We start from the raw sequence: 24486 nt of genomic DNA on the forward strand, positions 1-24486 counted from the left end.
CTTGATGCAGTTGGGTTTTGTGGTGAATAGGGACAGTTGGGAGTTGTCTAGTTTTACTGTAGGACAGGACTCACCCATGGGCCGTGTCTGAGTAAGAATGGCAGTTTTCAGAAAAGGTGTTAGTCCCCGCTTTGTGCTTCCACCATTATCGAATAGCTTTGTTGGTCACTTTCACTGAGCCAGTGTTGTCAATCAAAAATTTCAAAATCAATTCCAACTCCTCAAACCAACCTGTAGGATTTAAACTAATTTTTTTTCAGGATGATTAATCCAGGGCTGACTGCTTGTGCTAGGAATCACAGGCTTCTGGCTTCAACTTCCACTTGACAGACTTCAAAGATAAAATCTGATCTGACAGACCTAATGCAAGATTGAGGGAGTGCCGCACTGTCGAAGGGTCGATACTGGGGGAACGCCGCACTGTCGGAGGGTCAGTACTGATGGACTACTGCACTGTCGGAGGGTCAGTGCTGAGGGAGCGCCGCACTGTCAGAGGGTCGATACAGGGGAACGCCGCACTGTCGGAGGGTCGATACTGGGGGAGCGCCGCACTGTTGGACGGTCAGTACTGAGGGAGCGCCACACTGTCGGAGGGTCAGCGCTGAGGGAGCACCGTACTGTCAGAGGGTCAGTGCTGAGGGAGCGCCTGTCGGAGGGTCAGTGCTGAGGGAGTGCCGCACTGTCGGAGGGTCGATACTGGGGGAGTGCCGCACTGTTGGAGGAAACTTTAAACTCTGTCTGGTGTGAAAATCCATGTTTTGGATAAAGGTCGGGCAAGATGCCCCCGATGTCTCGGTCAACAATTCTCCCTCGAATAGCGCCAAAAGAAACAAGATATTTTGGGTCGTTTTCAGGTGTGTTTGTGGGATTGTGTTGTGTACAGAATGGTTGCTGTGTTTCCCGTGGTACATTTGACAAGGCTCTTCATTGGCTGTGACACATGGTACATGCTGAGGTTGTGCAAGGCGCTGTTGAAATAACAAAGATAATATGGAGACTGAGCCCTGATCTCTGGAATTCCCTCCCTATACCTATCCTGCACTCCATCTGCTATTGGTTACCAAAATATGGGTTATATAGGAATAATGGACAAGTTCAGTTTACATATAGATTGGGTTAACCAAGTCAGCACTAAAGCTGTGTACAATGAATCATGGAATCCCTACAGTGTGGAAACCGGCCCTTTGGCCCAACAAGTCCGCACCGACCCACAGAGCATCCCACCCAGATCCATTCCCCTATAAACCCACCTAATTTACACATCCCTGAACACTACGGGCAATTTAGCATGGCCAATTCACTTACTCTGCACATCTTTGGACTATGGGAGGAAACCGGAGCACCCGGAGGAGACCCACACAGACACAGGGAGAATGTGCAAACTCCACACAGACAGTCACCCGAGGCGGGAATTGAACCCGGGTCCCTGGTGCTGTGAGGCTGCGGTGCTAATCACTGAGCCACTAGGACTGTGTACAAGATGGATATCTGGCACAGTACGTACAGGAGCCAACCATGGTCTGGGTTGTTTTGGATTTGGTTTGTGTAACAATGAAAGGCTAATTAGTTACGTTGCTGAAAAGGAGGTTTTGAAAATAGTGACCATAATATATTAGAAATTTACATGAAGTTTAAAAGGAAGCTATGAGGGGCAAGTTGGCCAGAGTGGATTGGGAGATGTACTGAAAGATTTGTTAGCAGTGAGGCATGATTGCTGTTTCAAGAAATACAAGAGGGTCTATAACAGAAACACATTCCTCTAAGCCACAGATGCCCAAAGGGAAAAGTGAATTAACAAAACAGTTAAAAATTGCATTAGATCACAGGCAGTTGTTTATGACAATGCAATCACCTGCACTCAGCAAGCCCTTTCTGACTCAGTGTCTACTTTCATGACTCTGTTGTGACTGTGGGTATTTCACAGTATTAACGTTGCTTTATGAATGCAGGTTGGCTTGCTTTTGATGTTCAGAGACTGTTGTGTGCTGTGTGTTTGAACAGACCTCTGTTTTGTTGTCTCTGCTGCAGGCTAATTCCAGATGTACAGAAGAGTGTTCCTGAGGCCAGGCACGAGGACTTGTGCAGCAGCTGGTGACATTGGCATCTGTCGGAGTCACAGCCACGGAACAATGGGCACCTCAGCGTGAGCTTGCGGATCCAACAGCAAGGGACGGAGTTTAATGGTGAGTGTGCTGGGAGGGGACACAGGGCATGAGGAGGCATCTGTGCAAACATGCAAACACTGCTCTCACTTCCCAGAAGCTGCTGGGTGGACAGGAGCGTGAATGGTCAGGGTGCATTAAGATGTTTTCCCTCTTAAGCCAGTTCTAAGGAGACGGAAGATTTACATTAGATCCACAACTTAATGAGTTAAATGTTTTACTGTAAGGACAAAATCCAAACATTCACGGAAGAAGATTTTGGATCAAACAATCAAGATGTTAAAATCAAAAAGAGAATTGCTGGAATAGTGTCTTACAGATGCTGCCAGACCTGCTGAGATTTTCCAGCAATTTCTATTCTGATTTACAGTATCCATAATTCTTTTAGTTTTTAATCAAGATGTTGAATCTGTTTGTGTGAACTTAAGGAACTACAAGAGGCAGGAGACATAGATGAGAATTGTCTATAGGCCACCAAACTGTTCTGGTAACGTTGGACATGTAGAATGATAAATTGGAGATACATGTAATGTGGACAATTTAGGAATAATAGATGACATCAGTCTGCATTTAGACAGGGTTAGCCAAGTCAGCACTAAAGCTGTGCAGGATAAATCCCTGGACTGTACTGGCTCAGTATGTTGAGGAGCCAACCATGGATTGGGCTGTTTGGATGTGGTTTCTATTACGAGGAAAGACTAGAATTTATAGAATCTGTACAGTGTGGAAGAAGGCCATTCAGCCCATTGAGTCCACACCAATCCTTCAAACAGCATCCAACCCAGACCCATGATCCCCACCCTAACCCTGTAACCCTGCATTTCCCATGGCTAATCCCCCTAGCCTGTACATCTCTGGATGCTTTGGGGCAATTTCCCATGGCCTATCCACCCTAACCTGCCTATCTGTGAACTGTGGGAGGAAACTAGAGGGGAACCCATGCAGACAGGGGGAGAACATGCAGACTCTGCACAGAAAGTCACCTGAGGCTGGAATTGAACCCAGGTCTCTGGAGCTGTAAGTCAGCGGTACTAACCACTGAGCCACCGTACTGCTGAGGGCGATGGTGGAGGGACATTTCTATGACTCAAAGTCTGTTTCCAGTGGAATTCCACAGAACTTAACACTGGGTCCCTTGATGTTTGTGGTGTGCATTAATGATTTGAACTTAAACGTAGGGCCTATGATTTATGAGTTTGTAGATTATATAAGTTGTGAGGAAAATAGCTATAAATTGCAGGAGGATATGATTTGGAATAGTCAGGTGTGCATTCAAGCCAAAAAACTGAAATAAAGCTCTTCAGGAGGTCTAACAAAGCAAAGGATTACACTATGAACGGCAGCACCCTGGAAAGTACTGTAGATCAAATGGGATCTTGGTGCACATATCCATAGATCTCTGAAAATATCAGGCTAGCTGAATAAAAGATAACAAGATATAGAGCTGAATGAACATAGCAGGCCATACAGCATTAGAGGAGCAGGAAAGCTGACGTTTTGGGCCGAGATCCTTCTTCAGAAATCTTGATCCGAAATGTCAGCCTTCCTGTTCCTCTGATGCTGCTTGGCCTTCTGTGTTCTTCCAGCTCTACACCTTGTTATCTCAGATTCTCCAGCATCTGCAGTTTCTCCTATCTCAGGCTATCTGAATAGCCTGGTTAAGATAGTGGTTGTGGTTATGGGATATTTACCTTTATTAGTTGAGGCATTGACTACAAGAGCAGAGAGGTTGTACTGGAAACAAACAGTGCAGGAGATTGCAGGAGCCAGACAATGCCCATGGAGAGAGAGCAAGCTAATATTTCAAGTCTAGATGACTCTTCATCAATGTTGAACTGAAGTGTGGAGCATTTGAAAAGAGCAAAGAACAGTACAGCACAGGGACAGGCCCTTCGGCCCTCCAAGCCTGCGCCGACACATTTTGCCCTTCCATACTAAAACTGTCTTCACTTACAGGATCCGCATCCCTTCCTATTCACGTATCGGTCCAGGTGTTTGTTGGAAGCTGCTACTGTGCCTGCTTCCACCACCTCCTCTGACAGCACATTCCAGGCTCTCACCACCCTGTGTGTGGAAAAACTTGCCTCGCACATCTCTTTTAAACTTCCCCCACACCCTTGTATCTTTACCCTGAGTTCCCGAGTAATTGACCCCTCTACCCTGGGAAAAAGCCTCATGCTTTCCATTCTACCCATGCCTTTCACAATCTTGTAAACTTCTACCAGTTTGCCCCTCAACCTCCTGCATTCTAGTGAAAACGAACCCAGCCTATCCAACAAAAACAGAGGTTGCGGGAAAAGCTCAACAGGTCTGACAGTGTCTTTGAAGAGAAATCAGAGTTAATGTTTCGCGTCCAGTGACCCCTCGTCACAGCTCTGTCCAGCCTATCCAACCTTTCTTCACAGCTAAAATTCCCCCATTTCAGGCAACATCCTGATAACTTATGTCAGAGTTTGGATGGGGATGGGATGGGGGCGTTGCTGGGATGGGTGTAGAATACTGGTGCAGAAAAATTGATAGTTCAGATTAAGCGATTGCAATGTGGAGAATGGCAGATCAATAGTGTGTCTCCTGCTAGACTTGAAAGAACTGACAGTCCCACTGGGAGGGGGGAGGGGAGTGAGGACATGATGACAGAATGTAACAAGCCAAAAGAAAGAGAAGAAATGGTTCACAATTTGAAGGTGTTACAGTCCATATTAAGTCCAGAAAGTTGTAAAGGCCTAGTCTGAAGATGAGATGTTGTCCCTCCAGTTTGCACTGTGATTCACTGGAACACTGCAGCATACCAAGAACAGACACATGGGCAAGTGAGCAGAATGCTGTGTTAAACTGACCGACTTTGGGCAGGTCGGGGTCCTGCCGGCGCACATTCTACAAAGCAAACACCCAGTCTGCGTTTGGTTTCTCTGATGTTGAATAGATCCCATTGGTTGCAGCAAAGATAATACACAAGATTGGAGGAGGTACAGGTGAAATGCTGCTTCACCTGCAAAACCTGTTTAGTCCCTCAGATGGTGAGCAGGGAGGAGGTGAAGGGGCAGGTGTTGCACCTTCTCCAATTACATGGGAAAGTGCTGTGGGGAAGGAGGATGGTGTTGGTGGTCATGGGATATACTAGAGTGTCCTGGAGGGAACGATCCCTGTGAAATGCAAACAGGGGAGTGAGGGAAAGATGTGTTTGGCGGTAGCACTCTGCCAGAGTTTTCTGAAAGGGCAGAAAATGATCCTTTGAATGCGGAGGACGGTACAATGAAAAGTGAGAACGAGGGGGATCCGATCACAATGTTGTGAGTGATGGGAAGGGGCAAGAACAAAAGCGTGGGTGATTGGTCAGATGTGGAGGAGGGCCCTTGTCACCCTCAGTGACTGGGAAAACATGGTTATGGAAGAAGCAAGACATGCCAGCAGCGCTGTTTTGGAAGGTGGCATCATCTGAACAGATGCGACGTAGGCAAAGAAACTGGAGAATGGGATGGAGTCTTTTCAGGACGTGGGGTGTGAAGAGCTGTAGTGAAGGTAGCTCTGGGAGCCAATGGCTTTGTAGTGGATGGCAGTGGGCAGTTTATTCCCAAAAATAGAGACAGAGAGGTCAAGGAAAGGAAGCGATGTTATGGAAATGGATGATGTGGAAGTTACAGTAGGGCGGAAATTGGAGGCAAAATGAACAAAGTTGTCAAAATCCTGGCAGGAGCATGAAATGGCACCAAAACATTTATCAATTTACTGAGAAAAAGAATTGTGGGAGGGGCCCAATGTGGGACGGGAACAAAGATCATCCACATGCTCCATAACAGACTGGCATCACTGGGACCCATGTGGGTGGCCTTAGCCCTTCTGGCTTGGCAGAAGGGGGATGAATTAAAGGAGAAATTGTTCAGTGAGAGCCAAGTGGAGGAGAGTGGCAGGGGATGGGATTGGTCAAGCCTCTGGTCAAGGAAGAAGCAGAGAGCTCTCAGACCATCCTGGTGGGGAATGGAGATGCAGAGGGATTGGATACCCGTGGTGAACTGGAGGCACTTAGGGCCAGAGAACTGGACATTGTCAATATAATGGGGGCATCGGAGGAATCACGGATGTAAGCGGGAAAGAATGGAGTCAAGGTAGGAGGACATGAGCAGGTGGGGCAGGAACAGGCTGATACAATGGGCCTACTGGGGCAGTCCAGTTTGTGGGTTTTGGGAAGGGGGTAGAAGTGAGACTGAAAGGTTGGGAGCAGTAGTGGAAAGACGACCAAAGGCAGTGAGGTCAGTGACAGCCCTACTGTCCTGTGCTACAACGCTGGGTATGAAACGCTGGTTAGATATGCAGTTCATGTGATTGTCATGGAGGTGGCACAGAGGAGATTTACTACGATGCTGCCTGGTCTGGAGAACCTAAGCTTTGAGGAAAGATCAGTTAGGCTGGGACTGCTTTCCTTGGAAAGGAACCTGATCAAGTTGTATAAGGATCCTCAGGCACATGGATCGGGAGGACAGGAATGTCTACTTTTCAATAGCTAAGGGTCAATAACAAGCGGTAGAGGTTTAAGGTAAAAGGAGATTTGAGAAGAACTATTTTTCACTGAACTACAGAAAGGCAGGATGTCGAAAGGCTGATGATGTGCTAGACGTAGATTTCCAGCAGGTGGTTTATACAGTGTCACACAACAGACTTGTGAGGAAAGTTATAGTTTATGGTCTAAAAGGGACAGTAACAATGTGGAGACAAAATGGGCCAAGTGAGAGGAAATAGAGATTATGGTCAATTGATATTTTTCAGTTTGGGGAAATGTTTGTGGTGGAGTTCCCCAGGGATCAATGCTTCTCCTGAATTCTATTAATGATCTGGATCTTGGGGTGCAGGGGACAGTTTCAAAGTTTGCCCATGTCACAAAACTGTGGAACTCCAGAAGGACACAGTTTGGTGGAATAGCTGGTTGATGAGGCTCAACGCAGTGAAGTGTTAGGTGATGCACTTTGCTCGGAAGAACATTGAACCACAGGAATGGAATGGGGATACAGTTCTAAAGGGGGTACAGGAGCAGAGGGAGCTGGTGTTAGATGTGCACGAATCATTGAAGGTGGCACGATAGGTGGAGAGATCAGTTAATGAAGCACACACAGTGTTCTCAGCTTTATTCATAGGGGGATGGAGTACAACAGGAAGGTGATATTGAACTTGTAGAAGACACTGTTCGGACTTCAAAAACGGAAATTGCTGAAAAAGCTCAGCAGGTCTGGCAGCTTCAGTGGAGAGAAATCTGCTAGATTGATCATTATCCATTCTTTTGCCTGTCCACCTGTTCGTCTTCTCATTGGGCTCTATCCCCACCTATCGCTTAATCCTCCCACAACCCTACTTTCTGCATAAAAACCAAGCTCTTCCAAGCTACTATCAGTTCTGAGGAAGGGTCCCTAGACATGGAATGTTACTTTGATTTTCCCCAACAGAAGCTACCAGATCTGCTGAGCTTTTCGAGCAACTTCTGTTTTTGTTTCTGACGTACAGCATCCACAGTTCTTTCAGTTTTTATTGAGAATATTGTAATTCCTTTGCAAGGGGAATGAATACGCAAGTAGGGAGGTTGTAGTAAGAGCAGATTATTACCGCTGCATTCAGAATTGGTCGTCTTTAGAGAGAAATACATTTGAGAGAGTTCAGAGCATGTTTAATAAACGAATACCTGGAATGGGGTGTTGTCCAATGAGATAAGGCTGAGACAGTCTAGGCTTGTATCCACCAGGGTTTGGCAGAGTGAGAAAAAAATTATTTGAAACATATAAGATCCGGAGGAGTTTGGACTGGATAAATGTGGAAGGGGATATTTCCTCTTGTGAGGGAATCTCGAACCAGGGGCCACCTTATGAAAATGAATGATTGCCTATTTAAAACAAGAGACAAAGTGAAGTTTATTCTCTGAAAGTTCTGAGTCTTTGGAAAGCAGGGCCCTTGAATCTTTTCAAGGCAGAGGTGGATGGATTCTTGTTAAGTAGGTAGGGTTGAAAATTGGAACAAAAACAAAGTTGCTGGAAAAGCTGAGGAGGTCCGGCTGCATCTGTGAAGGAGAAAACAGAGTTAATGTTTTGGGTGTGGTGACCCTTCCTCAGAACAAGAGCACCCTTCCTTCTCCCACAAGAGGAAATATCCCCTTCTACATTTTTTATAGGGATGAGAAGTGGGTGGGAATGTAGATCTCAGGTGACAATTAGATCAGCTATAATCATGTTGAATGGTGGAACAATTTTGATGGGCAGAATGGCCTACTTCTGCTCGCTGTTCATTTTCGAGACATTCAAGATGGAAACAGACTCTTCAGTCCAACTTGTCCGTACTGACTAGACATCCCAGTCTGACCTATTTCAAATTGATGGCATTTAGCCCATATCCCTCTAATTCCTAGAATACAAGGTGTACAGCTGGATGAACACAGCAGGCCAAGCAGAATCAGAGGAGCAGGAAGGCTGACGTTTCGGGCCTAGACCCTTTTCCATTTTCTGAAGGAGGGTCTAGGCCCAAAATGTCAGCTTTCCTGCTCCTCTGATGCTGCTTGGCCTGCTGTGTTCATCCAACTCTACACCTTGGTATCTCAGATTCTCCAGCATCTCTCCCTGTAAATCCTTTCAAGTTGTCAGGGCCTCCAGTCATTTATTGATATCAATGTGGAGTGAATCGAATTAGCTGAAGGCAGTCATCTGTGATGCTGGGGACTACTGGAGGAGGCTGAGATGGATCATCCACTTGGCACTTCTGGCTGAAGATCGCTGCGAATGCTTCAGCGTTATCTTTTGCACTGATGTGCTGGGCTCTTCCATCACTGGGGACGGGGATATTTGGGGAGTCCCCTCCTCCAATGTATTGGAAAATTGCCTGCCAGCATTCACAACTAGATATTGGCAGGATGGCAGATCTGATCCATTGGTTATGGTGTCGCTTGGCTCTGTCTATCACTTGCTACTTTCGCTGTTTGGCGTGCAAGTAGTCTCTTTTGGTGGCTTCACCAGGCTGATACCTCACCTTCAGGTACGGCCTGGTGCTGCTCCTGGCACGCCCTCCTGCACTCTCCATTGACCCAGCGTCAGTGCGATACAGGATGTCAAGTGTTTGTCTTTGCAGCTTGATGTAAGGAAAGGGTTAACCATCAGCCTGTGACCAGTGTTTCTGACACACATTGACTATTCATTGGCTCCTAAGAAAGAGTGTGCTGGAGCCGTGACTGAGGGTCCCTGAGGTCCCACTCAGAGCCGTTCCCCTCCCGCTCCTCTGTTGCTTCCTCATTGGTTGCCTGCAGTCAGCTGACACAGTTCTGCTAATAATTCAGTCAAGCAGACTGACCACCTTCGAGCGAAAGAGCAGCTGCTGACTGGGTCCAGAGGTCAGACCGTAGAAGTAACACCGAGCGACAGTAAACCAAGACCCACTTCTCACCCGCTATGGGCTCCTCCTCTGCAGGACCACCCCTACCAAGCGGCAAAAGCAGAAACCAATTAGGAGAACCCCACCTCTTCTCCTACCCTCCCCCCACCACAACCCTCACCTACTTAACCCTCCCCAATCTATCCCCTCTTCCTTACAGTCCCATTTTCTCTCCTCCTCTCCTGCCCTCCTCTCTGACCCCTCCTGTCCTGCCCTTCTCCCTTGCCTTCCAGCACTCACCAACATACCCCTCCCCACTCCTCCCTGCCTCTCCCTCACCTCTGCTCTGTAAGTCCCACCCCAAAAGCCCTCTCTGTCACCATCCCACTTACTCATTCTCTCATTTTCTAACTCACTGTCTCTCTTGAAAGCACCTTCCCTCCATTTCAGTGCTCTTCCCTGCCCTAAACCCCTTCACACCTTCCCCCACCTTATGCCACCCCTCTCTCACAGCCTGTCACCCACCACCCACCTCCACCCCCAAGGACCCCTCTTGCGTCTGTCTATAAATCCTCCCTCCTCCTTCCTCTCGGCCCACGCTCTATTGCTCCCTCTCTCACCTTGTGCCCCCTGCCCCTTTCACCCCTTCCTCCCTCCAATCCTCCCCCTCCCATGGCCCCCTCTGCCCCAGACCCACCCTTTTGCACCTCCCCCCCACCTCCACACCCACCTGCATTTCCTTGTTTTTCTTGCCCCCACTCCCAAACCCTATAGCACTGTCCGTGATGGGGAAGAAGTCTCAGAACATCAGCTGAAACAGTCCACACTCTTACCCTCGAACTACATTTCGTTAAGAAAATACAAACCTTCTTTGGGACGGTTGCCAAGCAACCTTCGGCTGTCTTTTAATGATAAATATCTTCAGGCATTTGGTGATTTTTGAAAAGCTGCAACCAATTTCTTGTTCGCACGGTTCCTCAATCTGTTTTATTGTTATTCATTGATGGGATCTGGCCGTCACTGGCTGGGATAGTTTTTATTACCTGTCCTTAATTGCCCAGTGGGTAATTAAGAGTCATCCACAAATTAGATGAAGGAGGGTTTGTTCCTACCTGTAGTTGGAATTCCAGGAGGCATTTGATGAAGTGGGAGTGTGGAATTCAAAACACAATCATCAACCAGATCTTATTGAATCCTGATACAGTGGATCACATTTAATCAAACATAGGCCAGACCAAGTAAGCATGGCAGATTCTTTCTCCAAAGGAATGATATTAGTGAACCAGACTAACTCTTGCTTGCACATTTTTAGTGAATTCAGACTTTAACCAATTGTCCTTGTGGGGTTTAAATTGATGTCCCAAGGACTCAAGATGACCAGTCAAGTGACATTAATACTATAACACTACCTCCCCACTTTTGCTCCTAATTCATATGTTTGTATAAATAAATACCTCTTGACCTGAATTAACAGAGACTGTCTACAGTTGGTTTGTAAGTAAACCTTACCCTGTAGTGTAGCTCAAAAGGTTTAGATTAGATTAGATTCCCTACAGTGTGGAAACAGGCCCTTTGGCCCAACAAATCCACACCAACCCACAGAGCATCCCACCCAGACCCATCCCCGTATAACCCCTGAACACTATGGGCAGTTTAGCATGGCCAATCCACCTAGCCTGCACATCTTTGGACTGTGGGAGGAAACCCACGCAGGCACGGAGAGAATGTGCAAACTCCACAGTCGCCTGAGGGTGGAATCGAATGCAGATCCCTGGCGCTGTGAGGCTGCAGTGCTAACCACTGAGACACCGTGCCACCGCTAAAATTAATGAGGAAAATAATGGCACTGAATTCAGAAAGGTCCCCGGTTCTAACTGAATCTCCATTACAGCTTTTAAAGGAAATAGCTGCTATCACTGGAAAGTTATAGCATTTTGTATTCACTCAGGACATGGGCTGGGCAAACATTCATTGCCCGTCCCTAGTTGCCCTTGAGAAGGTGATGGTAAGCTGCCTTCTTGAACCGCTGCTGTCCATTACAAAAAGGACTGGAGAAGCAGAGTTATAGTTGAAGGTGGCTTCAATTTTCCTAACATTAATTGGGATCATCTTAGCGTGAAAGGATCAGACAGAGTGGATTTTTAAAGTGCGTCCAGGAGACCCACTGCGTAGGTAATATGCCTAGAGATCAGGCAGATCTAGATCTAATCCTAGGGTATGAAGCTAGTCAAGTGGTTGAAGGGTCAGTGGGCAAGCATTTTGTGGATAATGACCATAACTATGTAAGTTACAAAGATATTACAGATAGGGATAAGAATAGTGTAGAAACTAACTGTCTAACTTGGAGGAAGGCCACTTTCAATATCAGTGGGCAGGATCTGGCAAACAGACCGGGAGCAACTTTTCAGAACCCTCTCCCCATCCCCCTTTTCTGATGAAGGGTCTAGCTTTCCTGCTCCTAAGATGCTGCTTGGCCTGCTGCGTTCATCCAGCTCCACACTTTGTTATCTGGGAGCAACTCCTTGCAGGTAAGTCTACATTTGGAAAGAGAGTGTCTTTTAAAAGTAGTGTGAGAGTTCAGAGCCTGCATATTTCAAAGAGTGAAGAGTAGGGCAGCAAGTCCACGGAACCCTGGACATCAAGGGATATTGAGAGTTTGATAAAAAAGGAGAAGCAAGCATATGTCAGATACAGAGCAAGAGGATAATGTAGGAGTTTGATTAAAAAGCAAATTAAGAGGACAAAGAGGGGCCACGAAATGTCATCTGCAGATAGGATTAAGCAAAACCCTATGATTTTTTAATAGGTATATTAGTAAGAGGGTTACCAGGGAAAGAGTGGGACCAATTAGAGACCAAAGGGGCAGTCTCTGCATGGAGCCAGTTGATGTGGGTGAGGTCTTAAAAATATTTACAGAGGAGACTATTGTAGTCAGGGATTGCAGTTGGGATGTGAGGTTCTAGAGCATGTTAAGATTAATGAGAAGGAAGTATGAGACATTTTAGCAGGCATACAGGTGTATAATTCCCCAGGCCCTGACGAGATATATCCCTGGCTGAGATGGGAGGCAAGGGAGGAGATTACTGGGACTCTGGGGGAGATGTTTAATACTTTGCTGGTCACAGGTGGAGTACTGGATGACTGAAAGATAGCGAATGTGGTTCCTTTGTCCAAGAAGGGCACCAAGAATAGGCCGGGTTAGTCTGCTGACATTGGCAGGAAAATTATTGGGAAAAATTCTGAGGGACAGGATTAATCAACACTTGGAAAGGCAGGGATTGATCAGGGATAGATAGTCAGCACTGATTTGTTAAAGGGAGACACTTTCTGACTAATTTGAGTATTTTGAAAAGTTGATTAAATGTATTGATAAGGATAATGCAGTTTTTGGTTTACATGGACTTCAGTAAGGCCTTTGACAAGAAAGGCTGGTCCTAAAGGTAAGAGCCCATGAGATCCAAGGCAAATTGGCAAACTGGATCCAAACTTGTTGCAGACAGGAGGTAAAGGGAAATGATAAGAGGATTGTTTTTGTGATTGCAAGTCTGTGACCAGCAATGTACCACAGGGACTGGTGCTGGGACCCCTGCTGTTTATGTGCACATTAATGACTTGGATGTGAATGGTTATAGCAAGTAAGTTTGCAGATGACATCAAAGTTGGCTGTGTTAATAGTGAGGAGGATGGTCTCAGGCTACAGTCTGATGTTGCTCAGCTGGTAAATTGGGCAGGGCAATGGCAGATGGAATTTAATCCTGCAAAGTATGAAGTGATGCATTTTGGGAGGTCTAATAAAGGAAGGATTTACACAATGAATGGTAGGTCCCTGGGGAACAACAGGACCTTGGTGTGCAAATCCATTGATCCATAAAGGTGTCAGCGCAGGTAGACAGGGTGGTAAAGAAGGAAAACAGAGCAGCTGATTAGACTAATCTGAAAGCAGATTAGTCTTCATTAGCTGGGACATAGAATATAGGAGCAAGAAAGTCTCGTTGCAACTTCATAAAACATTGGCTAGGCCACAGGTGGAATTCTGTGTACAGTTTTGGCTGTCACACTATTAGAAGGATGTGATTGCATTGGACAGAGTGCAGAGGAGATTCAGCGGGAATTTGTCTGGAATTGAAAGTCTTAGTTGTGAGGAGGGACTGGACAGGCTGTTTTTGTTTTCCTTGAAGCAGAGTAGATGGAGGGGGAATTTATTTAAGGTGTCTGTAAAATTATGCGAGGCACAGACAGGGTACATTGTGAGAATCTCTTCCATGACAGATTTGTCTTAGGACAGACGGTATAAGTTTAAGGTGAGGAGTAAGTGGTTTAGAGGAGGCCTGAAAGAATTCTTTCACCCAGAGGGTGGTAGGTATGTGGAACACAGTGCCTGAGAAGGTAGTGGAGGCAGCTATTCCTGTAATGTTTAAGAAACAAGTACTTAAAATGCCAGGTTATAGTAGTCTATGGAACAGCTGCAGGTAAATGAGAGTAGTGTAGTCGGCATCAACAGAGTGGGCTGAAGGACCTGTACCAACGCTGTATGATTCATTGACTCTTCAGAGAATTCCTGAAATTTTGACCTAGTGACACTGAAGGAACGGCGATATATTTCCAAGTCAGGATGATGAGTGGCTTGGAGGAGAACTTGCAGGAGGTTGTGTTTCCCTGTATCTGCTGACCTTGTCCTTCCAGATGGAAGTGATTGTGGGTTTGAAAGGTACTGACTACATATCTTTGAATTTCTACAGTGCATCTTGTAGATAGCGCACACTGCTGCTACTGAACATCGGCTGTAGAGGAAGCGGATGTTTGTGGGTTCAGTGCCAATCAGGGAGCTGTTTTGTCCTGGATGGTGTTAAACTTCTTGAATGTTGTTGGGGCTCCACTCGTCCGGACAAGTGGGCAGCATCCCTTTGCACTCCTGCCTTGTGCCTTGTAGATGGTGGACAGGGTTTGCGGGGTCAGGAGGTGAATTACTTGCTGCAGTATTCCTCGCTGCTGTAGCCACTCTGTTTATCTGGCGAGTCCAGTTCAGTTTCTGGTTAATGGTAACCCCTAGAATGTTGGTATTGGGGGATTCAGTAACATTTACGTCAAGGAGAGATGGTCAGTCTGTCTGTAAGCGGAGATGGTCATTACCTGACACTTGTGTTTCACAAATGTGATTTGACACTTGTCAATCCAACCGTAGGCATTGTCTAGGTCTTGCTACATTTGGACATAGATTGCTTCAGTATCTGAGGAATCACGAACGGTGCTGAACATTGTGCAATCATCGACAAATATCCCCACTTCTGACTTTATGATGGAGGGAAGATCGTTGATGAAACAGGTTGGGGTCTCTAAGGGAGGCTGAAATGGATCACCCACTTGGCATTTCTGGTTGAAAATCGCTGCGAAAGCTTCAGCCTTATCGTTGGCACTGATGTGCTGGGCTCTTCCATCATTGAGGATGGGGATATTTGTGGAGCCTCCTCCTCCAGTGAATTGTTTAATTGTCCACCACCATTCACGACTGGATATGGCAGGACTGCAGACCTTAGATCTGATTGGTTGTGGGATCGCTTAGCTCCGTCTGACATTTGCTGCTTTCGCTGTTTCGTGTGCAAGTAGTCCTGTTTGGTGGCTTCACCAGGGTGTTACTTCACTTTCAGGTATGCCTGGTGCTGCTCCTGGCGTGCCCTCCTAGTCTCCATTGAACCAGGGTTAATCCCCTGGCTTGATGGTAGTGGTTGAGTAGGGGATATGCCGGGCCATGAGGTTACAGGTTGTGCTGGAGTACAATTCTGCTGTTGTTGATGGCCCACAGCACCTCTTGGATGCCCAGCCTTGAGTTGCTAGATCTATGTGAAGTCTGTCCCGTTTAGCACGGTGATAATGCCACACAACACGATGGAGGTTGTTCTCAATGTGAAGGTGGAACTTGGTCTCCTCAAGGACTGTGCGATGGTCACTCTTACCGATACTGTCATGGACAGATGCTTCTGCAGCTGGCAGATTGATGAGAATGAAGTCAAGTAGGTTTTTCCCTCTTGGTTCCCTCAGTGCCTGGCACAGACACAGTCTAGTAGCTGTGTCCTTTAGGACTCTGCTGCTGAGTCACTCCTGGTGGTAGACATTGAAATCCACCTCCCCACACAGAGTACATTCTGGGTCCTTGCCATTCTCAGTGCCTTCCTCCAAGAGTTGTTCAACATGGAGGAACATTTATTAGCTGAGGGCTTCAGGGCCAGGAGAGGAGGGAGGGGCTAATTTGTGGTAATCAGCAGGAGATTTAACCTGAAGCTATGAGACTCATGGGTTCAGAATTAATGTTGAGGACTCTCAGGGCAACTCCCTCCTGACCATAGAGGATTGTGCTGCCCCCTCTGCTGGGTCTGCCCTGTCAGTGGAACAGGACATGTGCAGGGATGGTGATGGTGAGTTTGGGACATGGTAAGATGTGATACTGTGAGCATGACTATGTCAGGCTGTTGCCCTAACCCCCAGATGTTAGTGAGGACTTTGTGAGGATCAGCAGGCCTGTCTCTGCTGTTGTCAATCCTAGTGCCAAGGTGTTCCATCTGGTTTCATTTCTGTTTTCTATTCCCACAGTTGTAACACCTGATTGTCTTGTTAGACCATTTCAAAGGCACATTGCTGGAGTCACATGTAGGGCAGACCCATTGAAAATGACAGCTTCCTTCCCTCAAGGATGTTAGTGAGTCAGGTGGGTTTTTAGAATAACCAACAGAGGGCCCACAGTCATCATTAGACTTCGATTCCAGATTTTTATTGAATTCAATTTCCACCATCTGCTGTGATGGGAATCAAATCTGAGTCCCTGGACCATTCTCTGAACAGCTGCCTTACTAGTCCAGTGTCAATACTGCCATCTCCGTCGGGTGCTGTGAGGCCAGTAGCAGCCCCTGGTTCATCAGGGTCAACCCTTTTTGGAGTCAAGCTGCTTGTGCATGCATTCCAAGGTGGGGGGGGGGGGGGGGGGGAGAGCGGGGAGCGGGGTCGACTCCCCCCCCGAATACTAACATGACGTTGTTGATTCTGGAAGTGTTTGCTTAGATTGCAGAATTGTCCCTGTTATCCTGCTGATCAAGAGGAATGAGAGAGGGAAACGGTGGTGTTTCTGTTACCTGTTGGGAACTGGAGGCAGTCACGGCTGATTTAGTGACTGATCACTTTGAATGTTTAAATTGATGCTGTGAATCCTAGTAGGAGCATCACAGAATCTACAATCCCCTCCTAGTACAATCATTCCTGCAGTGTGATTGTGATGATGTGGGACTTACCATTCAGCCCCTCAGTCATGCTTCACCACTCAAAATGATCATGGATAAGCTCATAATTCAGCATTGAATAAATTCAATGACACACATTCCACTGCCTTCAGGGAATGTAGTTTCATAATTTAATGACTCTCTGGGGAGTCTCACCTCATGATCAACTCACCTTATCTATGCCTTAAGAGGGAAACCGTTTTGTTCTTTAATTGTGTCCTTTTGTTTTAATCTCCTCTCATCACCATTTTGATTTGGAAATATATCGCCATTTCTTCACTGTCACTGTGTCAGAATGCTGGGATTCCCTCCCTAAAAATATTGTGCGTGAACCTACAGCACGTGGACTGCAGCTCACGACCAGCATGTCAAGGCCAGCTAGGGGTGGCCAATGAATTCTGGCCAAGCCAGTGACGTCCATGTTCCATGAACAAATAAAAATGGTCCTCCCAATATCCACAGTATTTGATCAGGAATTTGCATGCTTCAATAGGGTCACCTCTCACCCCTCTAAAAGCTAACGTACAGCCACAATCTCTCCATCCTTTCCTCCTCACAAGACAGTACCTTCATCCCAGGAATGAGCCAAGTTAACCTTCTCTGAACAGATTCCAATTCAATTGTATCCTCCGCCAAATGAGACCGAAACAGCCCATAGGACTCCAGTTATGTTCTCACTGAGGAGGGGCCTGTATCATCTGTTCTTCTTAAAATAATTGTCTGCCACTCACACTACTTTACCAGTGAACAGGAATGGCTGATGTTGTCGTTACTTGTGACTCTCCCTCTCCCACTGTCCAATTCTCCCCCATTTCTCCTCTGGGACTGTGATCAGTGGTGACTGCTGGCCAGCTTTGTGCCTTGACAGAGCGACGGGGAACATTGCAGGTCAATACACCTTAGTGAGGCTGAGTGTTCTCTGGGGAATGCAGAAGAGATTAACCAGAATGGTTTAAGTAATCGGAGATTTTAGCCTCAAGGGTAAGCTGGAGAAGCTGTGGTTGTCATTGAAGCAAATGGTCTCCAGTTGCCCCATTACAGGAAGGATGTGGAAGCATTGGAAAAGGTGCAGAGGAGATTTACCAGGATGTTGCCTGGTCTGGGATGAAGGCCCTATGAAGAAAGGCTGAGGGACTTGGGTCTGTTCTCATTGGAGAGAAGGAGGCTGAGAGGGGATTTAATAGATTCATACAAGGTGATCAGAGGATTAGATAGGGTGGACAGTGAGAGTCTTTTTCTGAGGATGATGACTTCAGCTTGTACAAGGGGGCATAGCTACAAATTGAGGGGTGATAGATTGAAGATAGATGTCAGAGGCAGGTTCTTTACTCAGAGAGTGGTAAGGGCGTGGAACGCCCTGCCTGCCAATGTAGTTAAATCAGCCACATTCGGGGCATTTAAACAGGCCTTGGATAAGCATATGGATAATGACGAGATAGTGTAGGGGGAGGAGCTTAGATTAGTTCACAGGGCGGCGCAACATCGAGGGCCAAAGGACCTGTTCTGCGCTGTGTTGTTCTATGTTCTATGTTCTGAAGGAGGTTGGGAGTGATTTGATTGAGGTGCGCAAGTTTAATTAATAGCCACTTTAACATTTAAAGAAAGCTTGGCAGTTAACTATCAGTCATCATTAACTAGTGTATTCTCCATGAGAATATGGCTAGCAATTAAAGTGTGCTGTCCACCAATCAGCATTCTTCCCTCACACAGTATAAATGTTACTTTCTTTTGGTATTTCTTGTGAATTGCCCTGATTGGTGCAGGGCAGAAAGCCTTGACAGAATGCACCCCTTTTTGAGCAATACTGGAGACAGGATGCAGTAAGCAATGAAAAGGTGTTCTATTGCTTTATAGGCTCGGGCATGGGCCTGGGGATTCACAGATATTTAAGGTGCTGTGTAAGAGAGAATTACTAGAAGTTGGGGGTGGCTGTGCGAAGATGAACAGTTTTACACAGTGGATAGTAGTGATCACTGCCCACAAAGGCCAATGGACATGGAGATAATCAGTGGAAAAGGAAATGGGATAGGCCTTTAAAGGAAGTAATCTTTCAGGAGCTACAATGTTAATGCAGCGGAATGGAGCCGAGTGAATTACTCTGCTGAGAACTAACATGGACTTGATGGGTTAAATGGCCTCCTGTTGTGCTGTCTTATTGTTACATTCCAGAACACACATCCTAAGAGGATGATGAAGGCAGCTTCCATCGTAATTTCTGGAAGGCAACGGAATAATTACGTAGAAGTGGGGGATGGAGGGAGGATATTGCTGGGCCCCTGGCTAGGAGGCTGACCCAGGAAGTGATTATTGGTACCATACCTCTGGGAATTGTTAATGTTTCTTTCCCTTTCGGAATTTCCAGAGATCCTGCTGGGGACTGGACTGTGGAACGCCACGACATGCAGTCATACCGGGAGCAGAGCAGTTACCATGGAAACCAGAGGCTCCTGCACCAAGAGTCTCAGGAGCCTTCGCGATTGGACAGCTACAACCAGCACCATCAGGCCCCCATCTTTGGCGGCTACGCCAACCGGCCAGGCGCTGAGGGCTGTGACCAGCAGCTGTACCCAGGGTTCCGCAGGGAGCCCGCCGATTACTACTACCCCAGGTCTAAAGACCTACCCGGGCCCCAGGCCCAGCGCAGGCCTTTGCAGAGTGGATATGGGGCACAGCAGGCTGGAGGTTACTCAGTGCAGTACCTGAGCGAGGGTCAGTGGAGGGCACCTCACTCTGCCCCCATGCCAGGCTACGGCCAGTTCGACCAGGAGGCCTACGGTGGTCAGTTTTCGCCCAGCAGCACGCAGCAGCAGCAGCATCTCCGACACCAGCCTTTCCAGGCACCCCTTGGCTCCCAGGCAGTGGTCCAACCCTCTCCCTCGCCTGCTCACCACCCCCAGCATTCCCACCAGCCCAGCCCAGCCCTGCTTGCAAAGTACCAGCAACGGGCAGCTCAGTATAACCCCCAGCAGTTCCAGACTGCTGTGTCGTCCTCCTCATCCTCGTCCTCCTCCTCCTCTTCCTCCTACCTGTCGCCTCAAGGTTACACCCACCCTTCAGGGCAGGCTTTTGATAGTTACCACGTCAACGCTGCCCAGTGTGATGGTTACATGGTTAATGCCACCACTGCCCCGAGCTATGGGACCCAAGCGGGTTACAGCTACCCAGCACTGATGGGCAAGACCTGTTTCGAACAATCAAAGGCGGGCCAGGGTCAGCAGTCTGGGCCTCAGGCCCTGCAGTACCCCAGTGCGGCCAAAGTGCCCCTGGGAAACCAGCAGTTTGCCCCCTATTGTTCAGCCGACATTCCCGCCAAATCGCCCATGCCCTTCCACCAGAACTTCAGCCCGAGTTCTAACCCCTCACCGGCCACCCCAGTAGCACAGTCCCCATCATGTAGCTCCACCCCATCTCCTCTGGTGGTGAGCAGTGAGAGCCTGCAGTGCGGGCCGGGAGCCATGGGCATGAGGAGCCGAGCGTTGCCGCTCATGCCCCAACCCAGTCCCACGCCGGCGGGCCTGATGCCGAGTCCAGGATCGCAGTCTGCGGCCTACGAAGGCTTTGGGTTGGAGGGTGGGACCGAGAAAAGGCCCTCGGACCTGGGCCAGAGCAGTTTGACGGCCCTGAGCTCTCAGGTGGCGAACATCCCCAACAGGGTGCAGCACCTGCTGATCTCTGACACCTTAGCCTTACACCGACGTCAGGGCCGACGGCCCAACAAGAGACCAGGCCCGGCCGATCACCAGGGTCTGGAGGAACCACTGAAATCGCCACAGGCCGAGTCGCTGGATGGGGCTTGCTCAAGCTCATCCGAGGACCACGCGGAGCGAGTCCGCCAGCTCAGTGGCCAGAGTGGCTCCTCGGAGAGAGCCTACAAGGCTCACAACCCAGAGCCAGCAGCCACAGCCACCTGCTCGCCGGCCAGTTCCATCGGTGACACTGCCAGCCGGCACCTCTCCAAGGAAGAAGTCATTGCCCAGATGTGCCAGGACGGTAAAGGCAGCGCTGTGACTCCACTGACTGAGCAAGGCCTGTCTCGCAGTGAGAAGCCTGTCGGGGTCATCGTTGCCCGGGAGACGATGGTCAGTCGGGGCAATGCCATGACCCTTGGGGGTCAGGGGGAGGAGCACCCGCAGCACAATACGTTTCTCACTGGCAGCGAGAAGGAACCTGGCCTCCACCAGCAACTCAGCAACACTCGCAACGTCATGGCGCCTTCGACCACCCCAAACGGAAATGGGTTGGGGGTGCACCAGGGCCAGATGGTGCTCAGTGACCCCCTAGCCCCAAGAATGGACACCTCCAAGTCCCCTGGCTACTTGGCATATGGGCGTCCCGATGTGTCCAAGGGTGACGGTCGATACCACTACATGCAGTACCCAGCGGCCACGTACAGCCAGCCAGGGCCAGAGCACTTTGGCCTGGGAGACGGCAAGTTGCCTCCCGCAAAACCTGACAAGAGCCACAGTTTGCTCCAAGAGGCTTTACAGGCCAATTATCACGGGAGGAAGTTCCACTCAAGTTATGCTCCAGAGGATCCTCACTCCAGCTTCCTGGAGAACCCACTGCAGCCCGTCAGGCAGATGATCGAGTTGACCAGAAAAGGGGGACATAACAACAGCCTGGTCTCTCCCCTGGGCTGGGGGGATGCAAGGACCCCAGGCCCTGGCTTCGGCCCTGAGCTGAACAAGGCTGACCTCGAACCTCTGTACGAGCCCGGGGCGTCAGAGAGGAAGTCGGTCATTTGTGATGTGTCCCCTTCGAGGGCCTTCGGTCATGGGCCTTTACCCCTGGCCTGTGGTCAAGGGCAGGACCGGGAGCTGAGCCGCAGCATGAAGGGAGCTCGGGCCTGCAAGCCCGGGCAGACGGTTATCCAGGCGGGCATGTATGTTGGAGCAGACGGGAAAGCCAAGGGGATGATGGAGCAGCATCAGGGTCAACTGAGGAGCATTGGACAGTATGACAGCAGAGATCCCGGGACCCTTTCGCCCCACTGGAAGTACGACTCCTTTGAGCTGGCCCGGTCTTCAACACTGGTCTCGATGCCATTGTCCATGGGGTCCTCCAGCAGCCTGCTCCAGCAGGCCCTCAACAGTCGACCCTCGAGGGGCAGAAGGCCCAGTGGTCGGGCAGGAGGCAGAGCTGGGGTAAGGAGGAGAGCCCCAACTCGGGCGGACGAGAAAGTCCTCTTGGCCAGGGCATCTCTGATTAAACAGGAGGAGGTGCTGGGGTCCCGGATGCCTGGATTCCTGGGCCGTGTGGGGGAGGACCTGCCCGTTCTGCCTTGCACCAGCGCCTCACACCCTCCCCCCTCACACTCCGAGACCCTCTCCTCTCTGCTGACCAAACAGGATGGCCCTCGCTCATCTGGCCCCGAAGCATTGACCAGCCTGAGGCCTCCCAGGCAGACACCTAGCTCCAATGGGGTGAGTGACTGGGCAGACGCTCCCGATGGCAAGGCTTTCCCAATGGAAGACAGCTGGACCGGCACCCCGAAAAATCCACGAGCTCCTTACACCCCAGAGCAGCAATCGGGCAGCCACGCCACGCTGCAGCACCGCGAGGGGGATAGCACGAAGCTGGGTGAACGGCCAGCGGAGGTGGATAAACTATCGCAGCCCGGTCAGAGGCCAAATGAGTCTCCGGCACAGGCTGAGCTGTCTGTTCAGTCATCCATCTTGTCAAGGAGAAGAATTCGATCGTTCATATCCCCAATTCCAGCAAAACGGCTTTGCCAAGACACCCGGGCCAGGGAGCTGGATGGTAGGTTAGCCGCTCCTCCTCAGGGCATTGCTGGTGCAAACCCAATGCACAAGGCCGAGCCAGGGAATGAAGCTCCACTGACCAACAGCGACAAGGACAGCCCCGGAGCGAGCATTTCTCCAGTGGTCTCCCTCACCAGTCCCGGCAAACTCAAAACCCTACCGCCTAGGAAAGGCCGGGGCTTGAAGCTGGAGGCTATTGTGCAAAAGATCGCATCCCCCAACGGGAGGAAGTTCCCCGTGGCTGGCATACTGGACGGGGCGTCCGATGGGGTAACGCTGGAAGATATCCTCTCGGTCCGTGAGAGTTGCTGGGAGAGCGAGAACATGCCAATGGTGCGCCCTGGGGTCAAAGTGCAAGGAGACGTCACCAGGGAGCCCGAGGCCCAGGCTGGGGGCACAGGGGTTGCCAACTGCTCCCAGGCCTACGGAGGCCCCCCTCCGGGACCCCGCCCCCCATACCAGCCCGAGTTTAAGCAGCGGAACCCCCCGGCCTCTCTGGCCCGCTCCTCGCAGCTCGAGCTGGGCCAGGGTCTTGCCAGCGGCGCCCCCAAACCAGACAGTGTCCCCGCCAAGGGGTACTTCCCATCTGGCAAGAAGAGGGGCCGGCCCCTGGGGAGCATCAACAAGACCAAACGGCAGCCGTGCCGAGGCCTGCAAAACCCGGGCGAGGGGGCAGAGGAGGGCGCCCCGAAAAAGAGGAGGCCCAGGAGGAAGAAGGCACCGCCACACCCCCGGCGCAGGAGGAAGAAGCCAGAGGTCCCTGTGGCCTTACCTGAGGAGCCCGAGATCAAACTGAGTCACGTGGGGGTCCGTGCCGCCCGCAGGAGGAGGGGTGAGGCCCAGGATCGGATATTCTCACCGTACATACTCCTGGAGCGGAGGCGGGAGGCAGTGCTGCTTTGCACCATCATCAACACCCAGGACGACGAACGGAACCGGTCCCAGAGAGGGCCCCAGGGCCACCAGGGACCGGTGTCAGCTCCCACCCCCAGCTCTGCTGGCAAAGTCGTGCCCACCTCCTCTCACGTGGTCCTGGGCCCATTGGTGACCGAGAGCTCCACCCTCGGCCTGTTGCTCTGCTGCTTGTGTGGTAAATGTGCTAACCACCGTGACCTGGGTGACCTGTTTGGGCCCTACTACCCCTACCTTTACGCCAGCACCTTGCCCAAGAACCCACCCCCCAAGAAGCTGCTGACAGCACCCTCCCGGGTCAAGGTGAGGCACAAAAGCATGCCCGAACTCCTAAAGACTGGCCACTCGGAAGATGAGGGAAAAGAGCTGGGCGCTGTCCCGGGACACACACGATTGAAAAGGCGTCACTATTCCGAGGATTGTACCCCATCCTGGGCGGGTCCCCGTACCATCAAGGGTCACCGACGTTGTTACTGCTGTGAGAAAACCCTATCGTCAGTCTCCCTTCGGACTCCGAGATTGAAAAGTGAGCTCAGTTCCCAGGTGGACCTTCAGCTGCCTCAACTACCTCTCGACCCCAATGAACTGTGGGTGCATGGCGCCTGTGTGCTCTGGGCCAGTGAGGTCTATCTGGTCTCCGGGAGCCTCTATGGTTTACAGGAAGCTGTGGAAATGGCCCGAGAGACGGTGAGAACCCAGGAGAGGGGCAATGTGTGAGCAGGGGGCGGGGGGATGCTGCCTGCAGTGTGGGGCTTGGGTATGCAGGAAAGGGTAGGGGATTGTGGAGGCGTGTGTGTTAGGAGAGGAGCTCTGTGAATGAGGAGAGAGGGGAATGAGTGAGGGGGAGTGTGAATAAGAGGGCAGAGAGTGATTCGGGGGGAGGAGTGTGAGTGGGGGGGAGAGAGTGAGTGAGGGGGGAGTGAGAGTGAGTGGGGGGGGAGTGAGAGTAAGTGGGAGGGGAGTGAGAGTGAGTGGGGGGAGTGAGAGTGGGGGGGTGACAGTGTGAGTAGGAGGAGAGCGTGAGTGAGGAGGGGAGGGAGCGTGAGTGAG

At 49.9% G+C, this 24486-nt stretch overlaps 1 protein-coding gene across 4 annotated transcripts in view; it reads left to right on the forward strand.

The window, feature by feature from the left end:
- Positions 1 to 266: 266 nt before the first annotated feature.
- The window catches only part of tcf20 (transcription factor 20), a 37385-nt gene continuing 13165 nt past the window's right edge, over positions 267 to 24486 (forward strand). For 2 of the 4 annotated variants that reach the window (XM_059640550.1, XM_048521506.2), the window contains exons 1-3: positions 267 to 561; positions 2029 to 2183; positions 19125 to 24123. In XM_059640550.1, coding sequence (XP_059496533.1) covers positions 19162 to 24123 — 4962 coding nt within the window. In that variant the 5' untranslated portion in view covers positions 267 to 561; positions 2029 to 2183; positions 19125 to 19161. The other 2 variants (XM_059640549.1, XM_048521507.2) reach the window with 2 other exon arrangements.

The sequence above is a fragment of the Stegostoma tigrinum genome, chromosome 38, assembly GCF_030684315.1.
Source record: "Stegostoma tigrinum isolate sSteTig4 chromosome 38, sSteTig4.hap1, whole genome shotgun sequence".
Classification (NCBI taxonomy): domain Eukaryota; kingdom Metazoa; phylum Chordata; class Chondrichthyes; order Orectolobiformes; family Stegostomatidae; genus Stegostoma; species Stegostoma tigrinum.